At 39.6% G+C, this 14,820-nt stretch overlaps 1 protein-coding gene across 1 annotated transcript; it reads left to right on the top strand.

The window, feature by feature from the left end:
• The first annotated feature begins 10,107 nt into the window (after window positions 1-10,107).
• On the top strand, window positions 10,108-14,218 carry LOC146370952 (C-type lectin domain family 4 member E-like). The gene is made up of 6 exons (XM_084954573.1): window positions 10,108-10,180; window positions 10,279-10,365; window positions 12,355-12,558; window positions 12,892-13,034; window positions 13,481-13,584; window positions 14,086-14,218. Exons 1-6 carry the CDS (start codon window positions 10,108-10,110, stop codon window positions 14,216-14,218), a joined length of 744 nt encoding a protein of 247 aa, XP_084810699.1.
• The last annotated feature ends 602 nt before the right edge of the window (window positions 14,219-14,820 follow it).

Genomic DNA, 14,820 nt, shown 5'->3' with positions numbered 1-14,820 from the left:
CAAATTTTCTGAAAACGATTCTCTGTGCTCTGTGCTTCTTTTGAGTTCCTCTTTCTCGTGGTTGGTTCTTTAATCCTTGCCAACCCCTCCGTGGTTTCGCTCTGATTCTGGAATCTTCTCCTGTAAAGGATAAAAACAAAACACCTCTTCCTGCTACGCCTCAATAAACTACTATTCATCAATTGTTCTCTTAATTATTCAAACTTGGTTCAAAATATCATGTTCTGGGCTCTATCATTTATATGTACTTAATCTCAATGTTCTTTTTGTGTGTGAGCGACACTTTTAATTTTATTACACACACCCAGGGTAAGAGATACACCATCACCATATCAGCATAAATCTCCGCTAGAAAGCACACTTCAAAATAGTTTTTATCTATCAGGGCTTACGCCCCTTTTTGCTTCAAGCAGATACATAACCTGCAAAAGTTACAGTTAGTGACAGTCGCAACCGTTCTTTTTCACAACCTTTAACACACTTAACGACACAATTTCCCCGCCTCCGCGCCAGTTGTTTCCTGTCATTGCTCTCTTCACCCTTACCTCTGGAACATCTCGAACACGTCTTGTACAAAACTGTTATTTTTACAGGCACAAATGCAGTTACAAGCAAAATATGTCTCACCTCTACCCTAAAAATAGGTCTACGTCATGTCTGTGTCTGTAAGCGTGTTGGCGTTGACTTTATTGCACTCTAAGTCACCTCTCACCATGTATCATCTGGACAGTCCCGCCAGATGAAGCTTATGACCCTCGAAAAACCGAATGCTTAACTCTTTATGAGCACACTTTGCAATAGAGATTGAAAATGTGATGTCATTCAGGGGTAAAACCGCAAAGGATTCTGGGAACGAGTGGCAAGCGGTACTAGCGCACGCAGGCTTTCACATGAAGTCACACAGCGATAAAAAGAAAAACAAAAAATGGCAAGAAGCTGTTGTATTATTAACTGCAATAGCCAGTCGCATGACAGCCACGGGAAGCCGACGGGTAAAGAGATCGGTTGTTATCGGATTATGTCGTGGAAGAGAAATTGTTCAAGCCATGTTTCCGAAGTTACGGAGCCCCGCAGGGGACATAGGAGAAAAAAAAATTAAGACGGACTTTTGCGAGATCTCGCAAAACTTTTGCGAGATCTCGCCAAAGTTTTGCAAGATGTCACAAAACTAACTCGGGATCTCGCAAAACTTTTGCAAGATCTCGCAAAAGTTGAATTCCAACAATGGCGGCAGCTACTTAGTTGTAATATTACTCTTTCTGGGTCACAAAATACACTTTTAAGATATTTTGAGGCGTGAATGTAGTTGTGTAAACATCAGATATCTGCTCAGTTTACAAGACATCACATATTTGCAAAAGTGCTCGGACGTTTTCGGAGATGTATGAAACTTTTGTGAGATCTCGCAAAAGTTTTGCGAGATCCCGTGTTTGTTTTGCGAGATCTCGCAAAAGTTTTGCGAGATCCCATGTTTGTTTTGCGAGATCTCGCAAAACTTTTGCGCAAAAGTCCGTCTTCATTTTTTTTTCTCCCATGTCCCCTGTGGGGCTCCGTATGAAGTAACAAAGAGCCGACGGATGGCCTGGATTGCAGCCATTCAAAGACCAAATATAACGTTTCAGAACACTCCAGCTCACATGTTAGTCGGCTCCAAGCATTTCCACAAAGGTAAGTCTTCTGTTGTAGTTATTACGTAATTTATCATAACATAATTGTTGATGTAGGTTACAAATAAGTCTTATATTGATTTGAATTGAATTTGTTGCGCTATGCTGCTTTGTTCACTGTGGCTTTGCGGGCTAATGTTTGTTGTGTTTTGTAGGAAAGCCAGCCTACAAAATGCTGGAATGCGATCCAGACTGGGCACCTCTATCAACCTGGGTCATACCGAGTTTAAGGCTGCTACCACAGCGAGATTTGATAAGAGAGAGAGCGATATCAAAACAGCCACGAAAAGTCCTGCATATATGTGCCGAAGGGTTGTTTTGACGCAATCAAGTGATTGTAACTGTTTTCCAGTATGTTGTTTTGAAATGTTTTTTTTTTTTTGCATTGTTGATTTGTTTTTTACCGAAGCAGCTAATAAAGCTCAATGGAATACAATTTTGCGCCTTTCCTGTAAGATTCTATAATAGAATGAAATAATAATGCCAGTTATAAATAAAGACAATAATTGAATGAATTACAAAACACTCATTTTATTTCTATTAGATCTGAAAATGTTGTGTAATACTACAACCAGAAACGATAAATAGATTGTGTTGGCCTGCTGTGAAATGGAATAGTCCAAATCACCAAAGTAAACTGGACCTGGGCTTGTTGCAGGGGTCTGAAGTTACTAAACATTTTGTGAGTGTATGCACCAAGAGTGGATCCTGCACTCTTGGTGGCGCTGTCACTTGGTGTTCGCTCGCTCTGTGGTAGAGTATCACTTCCTGTTCCTGCTCAAACACAGTGGTGTTTCTGAGTAGCTTATCTGCTTAGCAATTTAATTAAAAACTTTTAAATACATTCTTTTTCATAGTATAATCTTCATGTACTTCATCCGAAGCACACTTTCTGTGTACTCACTATCATAGCCAAAGTATTCACTCGCTGTCTCTGTACTGTTTTGCTAGCTTAGCTTAGCTCGTAGCCGACTCGTTAGCACCGTGGCTACTTCACCTGTCCCTCCTGCACTTTCTTGCTCATTATGTCAGATGTTTAGTTACTCCTCGGCCTCCTTTAGCAGTAAGGATATCTGTAACAAATGTAGCATATTTGCAGCTCTGGAGGCCAGGATTACTGAATTGGAGACTCTGCTTTGCACCTTTCATTCACCCGTAGCTAGCCAGGCCCCTGTAGCTGGTGCAGCCGAAGATAGCGTAGGCCCCGCTAGCTGTTCCCTGGCAGACCCCAAGCAACTGGGGAAAGAGGGCGGCTGGGTGGCGGTGAGGAGGAAGCATAGTCTTAAACAGAAGCCCCAGGTACACCACCAACCCGTTCATGTGTATAACCGTTTTTCCCCACTCGGTGACACACCCGCCGGGGGTCAAACTCTGGTAATTGGTGATTCTGTTCTCAGACATGTGAAGCTAGAGACACCGGCAACCATAGTCAATTGTCTTCCAGGGGCCAGAGCAGGCGACACTGAAGGAAATTTAAAACTGCTGGCTAAGGGTAAACGTAAATTCAGTAAAATCATAATTCACGTCGGCAGTAATGACACCCGGTTACGCCAATCGGAGGTCACTAAAATCAATATTGAATCGGTGTGCAACTTTGCCAAAACAATGTCGGACTCTGTAGTTTTCTCTGGTCCCCTCCCCAATCAGACCAGGAGTGACATGTTTAGCCGCATGTTCTCCTTAAATTGCTGGCTGTCTGAGTGGTGTCCCAGAAACGATGTGGGCTTCATAGATAATTGGCAAACCTGGAGGAAACCTGGTCTTGTTAGGAGAGACGGCATCCATCCCACTTTGGATGGAGCAGCTCTCATTTCTAGAAATATGGACAAATTTATTAAACCCCCCAAAATATGACTCTCCAGAGTTGGGACCACGAAGCACAGTTGCAGTCTTACACGCCTCTGTGCAGCTTCTCTCCTCCTGCTACCCCCCCAAAAACCCATCTCTATAGAGACTGTGTCAGCTCCCAAAAAGACAAAAAACAAACTAAAAACCAGCAACAAACAACTTAAACATAAACAATTACAAAGAAAGAACAATACAGTATCCACATCTGAACCAAAGAGTAAAACAGTGAAATGTGGATTATTAAATATTAGGTCTCTCTCCTCCAAGTCTCTGTTGATCAACAAATCGATTTACTCTGCCTTACAGAAACCTGGTTGCAGCAGGATGATCATGTTAGTTTAAATGAATCAACACCCCCGAGTCATTCTAACTACCAGAAATCTCGAAGCACGGGCCGAGTGGGCGGTGTGACAGCATTTTTTCACACCAGCCTATTAATTAATGAAAGACCAAGACAGACTTTTAATTAATTTGAAAGCCTGATGCTTAACATTGTCCACCCCAGCTGTAAAACTCAGAAACCAGTCTTACTTGTTATCATCTATCGTCCACCTGGGCCTTACACAGAGTTTCTGTCTGATTTCTCAGACTTTATATCTAATTTAGTTCTGAGCTCAGATAAAATAATTATTGTGGGTGATTTTAACATCCATGTAGATGCTAAAAATGACAGCCTCAACATGGCATTTAATCTGTTATTAGACTCAATTGGCTTCTCTCAAAATGTAAAAGAACCCACCCACCACTTTAATCACACTCTAGATCTTGTTTTAACATATGGCATAGAAACTGAACATTTAACAGTGTTTCCTGAAAACCCTCTCCTGTCTGATCATTTCCTGATAACATTTACATTTACAATAATTGATTACACAGCAGTGGAGAGTAGACTTTATCAAAGTAGATGTCTTTCTGAAAGCGCTGTAACTAAGTTTAAGAATATAATCCACCCACTGTTATCATCTTCAATGACCTGTACCAACATAGAGCAGAGCAGCTATCTGAACGCTACTCCAACAGAGGTCGATTATCTTGTTAATAATTTCACCTCCTCACTACGTACGACTCTGGATACTGTAGCTCCAGTGAAAACTAAGGTCTCTAATCAGAAGTACCTGACTCCGTGGTATAATTCTCAAACACGTACCCTAAAGCAGATGACTTATAATCTGGAGAGGAAATGGCGTGTCACAAATTTAGAGGATCATCATTTAGCCTGGAGAAATAGTTTGTTGCTTTATAAGAAAGCCCTCCACAAAGCCAGAACATCTTACTATTTGTCACTGATTGAAGAAAATAAGAACAACCCCAGGTTTCTCTTCAGCACTGTAGCCAGGCTGACAAAAAGTCAGAGCTCTGTTGAGCCAACCATCCCTTTAACGTTAACTAGTAATGACTTCATGAACTTCTTCACAAATAAAATTTTTATCATTAGAGAAAAAATTACCAATAATCATCCCACAGATGTATTATTATCTACAGCTACTCTTAGTACCACTGATGTTAAGTTAGACTCTTTTTCTCCAATTGATCTTTCTGAGTTAACTTCAATAATTACTTCCTCCAAACCATCAACGTGTCTTTTAGACCCCATTCCTACAAAACTGCTCAAAGAAGTCCTGCCATTAATTAATTCTTCGATCTTAAATGTGATCAACCTATCTCTAATAATCGGCTATGTACCACAGGCCTTCAAGGTGGCTGTAGTTAAACCTTTACTCAAAAAGCCATCTCTAGACCCAGCAGTCTTATTATAGGCCAATCTCCAACCTTCCTTTCATGTCAAAAATCCTTGAAAGAGTAGTTGTCAAACAGCTAACAGATCATCTGCAGAGGAATGGCTTATTTGAAGAGTTTCAGTCAGGTTTCAGAGCTCATCACAGCACAGAAACAGCTTTAGTGAAGGTTACAAATGATCTTCTTATGGCCTCTGACAGTGGACTCATCTCTGTGCTTGTCCTGCTAGACCTTAGTGCAGCATTCGATACTGTTGACCATAATATCCTATTAGAGCGATTAGAACATGCTGTAGGTATTACAGGTACTGCACTGCAGTGGTTTGTATCATATCTATCTAATAGACTCCAATTTGTTCATGTAAATGGAGAGTCCTCTTCACCCACTAAGGTCAATTATGGAGTTCCACAGGGTTCAGTGCTAAGACCAATTCTGTTTACATTATACATGCTTCCCTTAGGCAGTATCATTAGAAGACATAGCATACATTTTCACTGCTATGCAGATGACACCCAGCTCTATCTATCCATGAAGCCAGATAACACACACCAATTAGTTAAACTGCAGGAATGTCTTAAAGACATAAAGACCTGGATGGCCGCTAACTTTCTGCTTCTTAATTCAGATTAAACTGAGGTTATTGTACTCGGCCCTGAAAATCTTAGAAATATGGTATCTATTCAGATTCTTACTCTGGATGGCATTACCTTGGCCTCCAGTAACACTGTGAGGAACCTTGGAGTCATTGTTGACCAGGATATGTCCTTCAACGCACATATTAAACAAATATGTAAGACTGCGTTCTTCCATTTGCGCAACATCTCTAAAATTAGAAATATCCTGTCTCAGAGTGACACTGAAAAACTAGTTCATGCATTTATTTCTTCCAGGCTGGACTACTGTAATTCATTATTATCAGGAAGTCCAAAAAATTCGCTGAAAAGCCAGCTAATCCAAAATGCTGCAGCAAGAGTCCTGACAGGGACTAGAAAGAGAGAGCATATTTCTCCTGTTTTGGCTTCCCTTCATTGGCTTCCTGTTAAATCCAGAACTGAATTCAAAATCCTGCTCCTCACATACAAGGTCTTAAATAATCAGGCCCCATCTTATCTTAATGACCTTGTAGTACCATATCACCCCATTAGTGACTTCGCTCTCGCTCTGCAGGCCTACTTGTTGTTCCTAGAGTATTTAAAAGTAGAATGGGAGGCAGAGCCTTCAGTTTTCAGGCCCCTCTTCTGTGGAACCATCTTCCAGTTTGGATTCAGGAGACAGACACTATCTCTACTTTTAAGATTAGGCTTAAAACTTTCCTTTTTGCTAAAGCATATAGTTAGGGCTGGACCAGGTGACCCTGAATCCTCCCTTAGTTATGCTGCAATAGATGTAGGCTGCCGGGGGATTCCCATGATGCATTGAGTTTTTCCTTTCCAGTCACCTTTCTCACTCACTACGTGTGGATAGACCTCTCTGCATTGAATCATATCTGTTATTAACCTCTGTCTCTCTTCCACAGCATGTCTTTTGTCCTGTCTTCCTTCTCTCACCCCAACCAGTCGCAGCAGATGGCCGCCCCTCCCTGAGCCTTGTTCTGCCGGAGGTTTCTCCCTGCTAAAAGGGAGTTTTTCCTTCCCACTGTCGCCAAAGTGCTTGCTCATAGGGGGTCATATGATTGTTGGGTTTTTCTCTGTATCTATGAAGCGCCTTGAGGCGACTTTTGTTGTGATTTGGCGCTATATAAATAAAATTGTTTGAATTGAATTGAACACTGGCTGAACACTTTATTAGTAGGGGTGCAACAATACACAAAATTCACGGTTCAGTTCGGTTTGATACTTTGGTGTCACGGTTCGATATTTTTTCGATACAAAAAAAAATGTTCATGCCTTTTTAATTTGTCATTTATTAAAATTATAAATATGTATTTTAACTCATAAGTACACTTTTTAAATTTAATGTTGCTGAAACAACAAAAATAAATCTATCTGATCGAGAAATACTCATCTTTGGAAAAGAGAGTTTATTACAGAGAAATGGCTCTTTCCAAAATAAAACCTATACTATATGCTTCTTCTGGGCTATATTCTCAGCAGCATATTAAACATATCAGGTCCCCATAAGTAGAATCATGTGCTAACGGCTGTCTAAATGACTCGGGTCAAGTTTGTAGCATGCGAGCTTGTTGTTTTTGTCTGCTTCCACTTGTCTTTGCACTAGGATGATGTCGGAGTAAATGTGCAGTCATATTCGTTGTGTTCCCACTAGTGCTGTCAGCGTTAATCTTGTTGAAATGACGTTAACGCCACAACACGGCAAATCTCCGTTAACGACCAACCGCGGATCACCCCGTGCGTGGGGCTGGACGGCGTCAACACGTTAACGAGCTAAATGGTAAATGGTAAATGGCCTGCATTTGTATAGCGCTTTTCTAGTCCTAAGGACCCCAAAGCGCTTTACACTACATTCAGTCATTCACCCATTCACACACACATTCACACACTGGCGATAGCAAGCTACATTGTAGCCACAGCTGCCCTGGGGCGCACTGACAGAGCTAACTGCGCTAACGCACTAGTTCCCACCCATGTAATTTAGCATTGCGTGGCACATCCAACATACTGTTTTACTTTTGTCCATGACACGCTTACCTTCAGGGTCATACGTCACATGAAAACCAAAATAGTTCCAAACGCCAGATCTGAATTAGGGTGGGGGATAGGGATGGGTATCGAAAACCGGTTCTTGTTGAGAACCGGTTCCCACTGTTTCAATTCCTTGGAATTGTTTGACATTTTTACAAACGATTCCCTTATCGATTCCAGTCGCCCCGAATGACGTCACCACGTTGCGGAGTGTCATTTACCTGGCAGGAAACACGGCGCGAAAGCGGCTCAAACGCTCAAAAGTTTGGTTATACTTTACGAGAACGGATGACAACTGGGCAGCTTGCAATACTTGCAAAGTAGATATTTCATTTAAGGGAGGAAACACTACGAATATGCAAAAGCATTTGCTCACAAAACACGCGATGACCTTAAATGAATGTCGTGTTTTTAATTCCGCTCCGGACTCGTGAATCTCAACCCAGCAGCAGTGGTAACGTTTGCACGTCCTCTCCCGTTAATGCAGCAGGTAAATAATCAACTAACAGTGCATATTATGTTAGCGCGATCTGCCTTATTACAAAACCTGCCATTACTGTGCATTTAGGTGACCATGATGAGAGAGACAGACAGAGTCTGGCTGGCTCAGATGCTGGCAGTTGTCGCTGCAGTCTACCGGTAGCGTCTCCTTTCAGGCCAGGATAGACGAATGTCACCGAGCAGTGACTAAGTTTGTGGTAAAAGGCTTGCACCCATTTGCCACAGCAGATGCCCCCAATTTTCGGTAAGTGAATGTGTTTAATTGTAGGCAGGGACATTACTGGATATTCTTGTGTAATTGCTACAGAATAATTTATGTTATAATTTGTTATTGCTACAGAAGAATATTTATTTTATTATTTTACATTTACAATTTTTTTTCCTGGGGACCCTGTGACACCCATTGAAGAGCCGTAGGCTGGATCTCTTAAGATCTCACTGTTGGGTTTGTAAGGCCATGTTACTCCTAAATTTCTATCTTGTTCAAAGAGAAGATATAAAACAAAGCTCTAAGCTAATCGACCTTAGTGTTCTCCTTTTTTAAAAAGAATCGATAAGAGAATCGATAAAGAATCGAATCGTTAAACAGAATCGAAAATGGAATCAGAATCGTGAAAATCTTATCAATACCCATCCCTAGCGGGGGAGGTTCAAATTGCCTTGTTGCAAGGAGAGCTTAACTTCTGTCTCGCTAGCTTGCCCTGCGCTCAGTGAATCTGCGTTCGACTACTCCGCCTAGGCTGCACTGTCGAGCCCAGATCCACTGAGCGCTCAACACAGACAGCATCGTCAGAAGGAAAGTTGATCAAATAAATTAAAAATTTTGTATTGTTCGATATATATGCGTACCGAACCGAAAGCACTGTATCGAACGGTTCAATATCGATACGAGTATTGTTGCACCCCTATTTATTAGATATCTTGTACCTAGAACTATCCTCAGCTAGAGATAATTATGCAAACCCCTCAACAGTCCAAAACTGGGAACTGAATTAGACTAAAAGACTACTCAGAAGTGTGAGTTTATACGTGTATTTTCTTTCTTTTTGTTTTAAATTACTGATCTATCGTTCCTCTTTCCTTATCTGTTACACCAAACTGTGTTGTCATTGGTATGTTGTGGTCATGCTGTAAAGGTTATATGAGTTGGGGTAATGTTCCCGGGGAAACTCAGTATGATGTATGTTTGTGATGTGCTGTATAAGATAGTTTCCCTTTGATCAAAAAACAGATAAAAACAGAGACATTGCATTACAATAAAAAGTGATCATAATCAGTCTTTTATGAGTGCGGACCTGGGTTGGCTGAAAAATAAAATATACTGCATCAAACTATCATGAGCTCTGGTGTCTTTTTTCACATTTTTGATATTTTTTCTGTTGAATGTTGGTGGAAGAGTTAGGAGCCTTACTCTGCCCCATTAATAAATACATTTTCACAGCACTATACAGTATTTAAAGGTTTAAGATTTAAATGTCTTAGTCAGAAATCTACACTATTCATTACTGTGTCTTTTCATATGGATATATATATACACAGCTCAAGAACAGGTCTAGTTTCAGTGGTAGCATAGCTGCACAAACCACATATTGAATGGGCTACTTCCTCTGAACTTCAAACTTTAGAATCAACTGAAACCAGTGAGATTCTCACACTTCACATGTCCTGTGCCACAGAGCTGAGCTCAGAAATAATCCACATCCTTTCATGCAATGGAGGAAATTTATGTCAATGAACGCTATGTCAAACCTTCCAACAAGCCATCTATAAAAAAAAAACCCACAGGTAAGAAAGAAATTACAAAGTTAAAGTTTACATTGTTCAATCTGTTATTACTATTATCACCCCCCTTCACCACAACCACTATTGTTTTTTCTTTTCAGCTCCAAGAAGCTACAAGAGAAGCTTTTATTTAGTTGTTATTCTCTCGTTGGGGCTGCTGGCTGGACTTCTCACTCTTGCTTTCTACTGTGAGTTGTGTTGTGTTGCTTTGTTGTTGTTGTTTTCTTCTGTTATATATATAACATGTTTCATTCCATAATGGCAAAATTCAAAAATAATTTTGCTTAGCTCGAAAATAAATCAGCAACAGTGTTTTTTTGTGTCTCAAAAACGTCTTTGCTTATTTATCTTCAGCAGTGTTGGGACTAACACGTTATTAAGTAACGCGTTACAGTAACTACGTTATTATTGTGGTAACGAGCACGGTAACTAGTTATTATGCCAAAACCGGGAACGCGTTACTCGTTACTGGGATTTAGATAGGCTCGTTATTCGTTACTTCGTGTGGTGGCTATCGCGGAGCTTCCACAGATTCAATAACATTAGCAAGTGGTGGAGGCAGCAGGTGGATGAAGGAAAAGGGAGGCAAGAGGAGAGACCCGAAGCGGCCGCTGGTCCGAGAGTGTCAGGTGAACTGAACTTCAGGTAAGAAGTTATAACCTGCAGTCCATCTGGGTCAGATATGAACCAAGTTTAGGTGGAGTTTATTTTCGTTATGCTGACTTTTTCGTACTGCGTGCTAGCTAGCATGACGGAGTTTCTATACAGCTGGGTGGGTGCTATGTTACTGATGTTGAACTTTATTTTGTTCATAAGGTTAATTATTAGAGTTGCCAACTGTCCCGTAAAAAACGGAATCGTCTCGTATTCAGAGAAAATATCATGCGTTTCGTATTGAGGTGAAAAGGAACACAGTTTGTCCCGGACTTCAGCTACAATGAAAAAGACACAAAGCTGGAGTTATTCTGTGTTTATGCTGCACAGCTGCCTCTTCTTCTCTCATTCTCTCCCCTCCCTCTCCTGTTTCTACTTCAATCATGAAACTGATCAATGATCAGCTGATCGGCTTTTCTCTCTTGTTTGTTTATCGCCCACTTTGCGCCAGAAAGAGGAAACCAGCGGCTGTCGCGGTAAACAACAGCAGCACTTTTAAGCTTGATCAGCTGTTGTTAGAATTTATTTAATATTAATTTCTAGTATCAGCTGATGTTGGCTGGAGCCACAGCTGTAAACCTGCTGGTCATGATATCGGTTTGGTTATGTGATGAGAGGGAAACATGAAGATGAAACCAGGAGATGTCCTTACTGAATCATCAGAGCTGTGATGGAGAAACAGGTTTACCTTTTAGTTAACATGAATGAGTTGAAGGGAAGTTATGAACTGTTTCTGAGAGACAAATAACACCAGGATCCTTTTCTAAGTAGCTGACAGCTGGTAATTGTGCAGGGGCAGGTCTAGCAAAGTGTTGCCAGGGGTCCATGTAGGGCATTAAAAGGGAAAGGGGGGCACAAGGAAATACTTTCTTATTCTCATTTAAAATGTCTCACTTTAAAAAAAAATAATTATCTGAGTCTTGCAACAAACAATTGATAGATTGATACATATATACCATCAGAACAGTGTACATCACTGTCACAACAGTGTTTATTTCCATTCAAAGGCTTTATGATTTTTCCTATAATGGTGGGCCGGTCTCTAGTCAAAATGCCCGGGACGATTTTTTTGTCCCAGTCCAGCTCTGTATGCAGCTCATCTTCAGTCTGGTGTTACCTACATCTTCCTATTCAGAAGGCAGAATTTCCGAGTTCTGAGTACAATCGAAAGCACCACGACTGCAGTTTTTGTGTTGGATGTAAAAAGCAGGCTAGGATAGAAGCAGGTGTGGGATTTCTCTCGTGGAAATGTGCACATTATTTTTTCCTTTCTATTGGTAGGTGGCACAGTGCACTTGTGGCAAGTAAGCAAGCTAGAAGACTGGCAATCTTGCTGGGTATCCAGTTACGGAAACAACACATTAACAAGAGAATTCTGAGTAAAACCAAAGTTACTTTCCCTAGTAACTAGTTACTCTGAAAGTAACGAGTAACTTGAAGTAACTGAGTTACTTTTGATAGAAGTAACTAGTAATGTAACTAAGTTACTAATTTAAAGTAACTTACCCAACACTGATCTTCAGACAAAAACTCCTTACAAGATTCAGCTGAATATCTCTCAATGAGTAACAAACTTTCCTCAATAACCAAGGAGAGTGACCTTCTAAATGCAACTGTCTCTGTAGTGAGTAACCAACTTTCTTCTATGACTGAGAGAGACCTGCTGAAGGCCAACCTCACTGAAATGACCAAAGAGCTGGAGAGACTGCAGAGTTTGTTCAACCAGAGTGAGTCCTTGTCTGAGCTGTTGTGTGTCTTTGTAAAAGATTTTACATTGAAATTCACTGATTCCGTTTTCCAGTGATAGATGGAAATATTTTCTCATTATATCTGAAATGACAGAATTTTAAGGAAGCAAACTTTAATCTTCATGGATATGTTTCACATGAATCATTGTCATCATTGTTGCATCTCCTCTGCATTGCAGTGTCAGGATCACAAGGCATTTTATATATAGATGTTATAAAATATAGATTCCAGTTAATTAACAGAGACCAAATAAATCACTGCTGAATGTTCCATGTTGGTCTTTAATATTTCATATTTGATGTTTCTTCCAGAGAAAACCTGTCCTACAGGATGGAGCGAGTTCAGCTGTAGCTGTTATCTCCTCTCTGAAAGCTCTGGTTCCTGGCATTCAGCTAGAAAACACTGCACAGACCAAGGAGCAGATTTGGTGGTGATAGACAGCCCTGAAGAACAGGTACAAAGTGCATGCATATTGTGTTTGTTAATGAATATTGCCTTTCAAACCCCACGTTGTTATGAACATGACTTTCCCCAATTTGAATAAAAATGTTTCCCTTAAAATGTCATCATTTGACTAGTTTAACAAGGAACTATCAAAATAAAACAGGAAACATGAGACTCAGACTGAGACGTGTACTTGACACTTGAAGAACAGACATGAAAGCATAACATGACTAGATGTGACACAAGGAATACAGGGACAGAAACCAAGAGACTAGAAACTAGAAATAACAATGAAGTCAACGACTATTAATAATTCAAAAACACAAAACATGGAAATTCCCCCATTACACTGAAAGAGCATTGGGTATAAAGCTGATGAGAATCTGTAGCCAAAGGGACAGAAATAAAAAGAGTCTAGTGATTCATAACACAAATGTTTGTGTGCTCGTTGAACAGAACTTCATCACTTCATTCACCCAGAAAGAGACTTGGATTGGTTTAAATGACATAGAACAAGAGGGAACGTGGAAATGGGTAGATGGAACGCCTCTGAAGCTGGAGTAAGTCTTCAAGTTCAGCCAATATATTAAATATATTTGTAATAAATAAATATTTTTATAAATAATATGTATTTACTAAGTAAATATTATGTTATGTAATAGATTATGTTTTATAAATAAAGAAGTAATGTTTTTTTTAATTTATGTATTCATTGGTGAAGTTATTTAATCAAGAAAATAACTTCATTGACAAACCTAGACACCAGGAACTGAAAATCTTAGAGACTGTTTTGGCCTTACCCGAATATGACTTGTTATTAACCAAACATTTTTTGATGAATAATAAAGAAAAAAAAACAGACCCAGGAGACAACAGCCAATGCTATCATTCATCCATCCATCCATTTTCTTACCCACTTAACAATTTATTGTTAGAGACAGAGGGTTGTCAATGTATCCATAATTCACAATGGGTTAAACATGCTATCAGTAGTAATTTTTCCCATGTTGTTTTATATCTAATTAAAATATATTAATATTGTTTTTTTATTGACTCACCAGATACTGGGCATCTGGCCAGCCTGACAGCTACTACCATAGAGAGGACTGTGCTCATATCACATATACAGGAACTTCCTGGAATGATAAAGGATGTGACGGTTCTTACCAGTGGGTCTGTGAAAAAGTACTGTAACGGCTGAATTTGTTTGAAAATTCAGCCGTTACAGTACTTATGTAATTTTACATATTTTACATTTTACATATTTTTCAAATTAGTTCTTGTTATTTTATTAGCATTTTTATATATCCTTTTCTGAATAAGTATTAAGCTTTAGTAAAACACAAGCCTTGAAATATAACTATGCCTATGGTAACAATAATAGTGATCAGTAACTGACCCATTTTATTTGGATAGCACTTCTAAAAACATACAGTCGCAACATGCTTCACATTTTGGGTAAAACATAAAATACAGTCTTCTATGCACTTATACATACATACTTCCGGAGACACATTAGATGTGTAGAAAAAAAATATTATTTTTATTCTTCTTATTATTATCATTATTATTGTTGTTGTTGTTATTGTTGTTGTTGTTATTATTATTATTATTATTATTATTATTATTGATTAGTTTGCCTTCTGGCGGGGAAAAAAATGACTGTAATAAGTAAATTCAGCAAACATAAACTCAAGTCCTATTCCATACTACCTTTTTGGAAATGATCTAAAGAACACTAAAGAAGTGTTCTTTAGATACACACTATAAGACTGTGGTCTGCTTTAGTGTGTGCT

The sequence above is a fragment of the Perissodus microlepis genome, chromosome 16 (assembly GCF_051167445.1).
Source record: "Perissodus microlepis isolate ML-2025 ecotype Zambia chromosome 16, ASM5116744v1, whole genome shotgun sequence".
NCBI classification, from domain to species: Eukaryota; Metazoa; Chordata; class Actinopteri; order Cichliformes; family Cichlidae; genus Perissodus; species Perissodus microlepis.
Note: the sequence above shows the minus strand (reverse complement) of the source record. Positions and strands in the feature narration are given on the sequence as shown.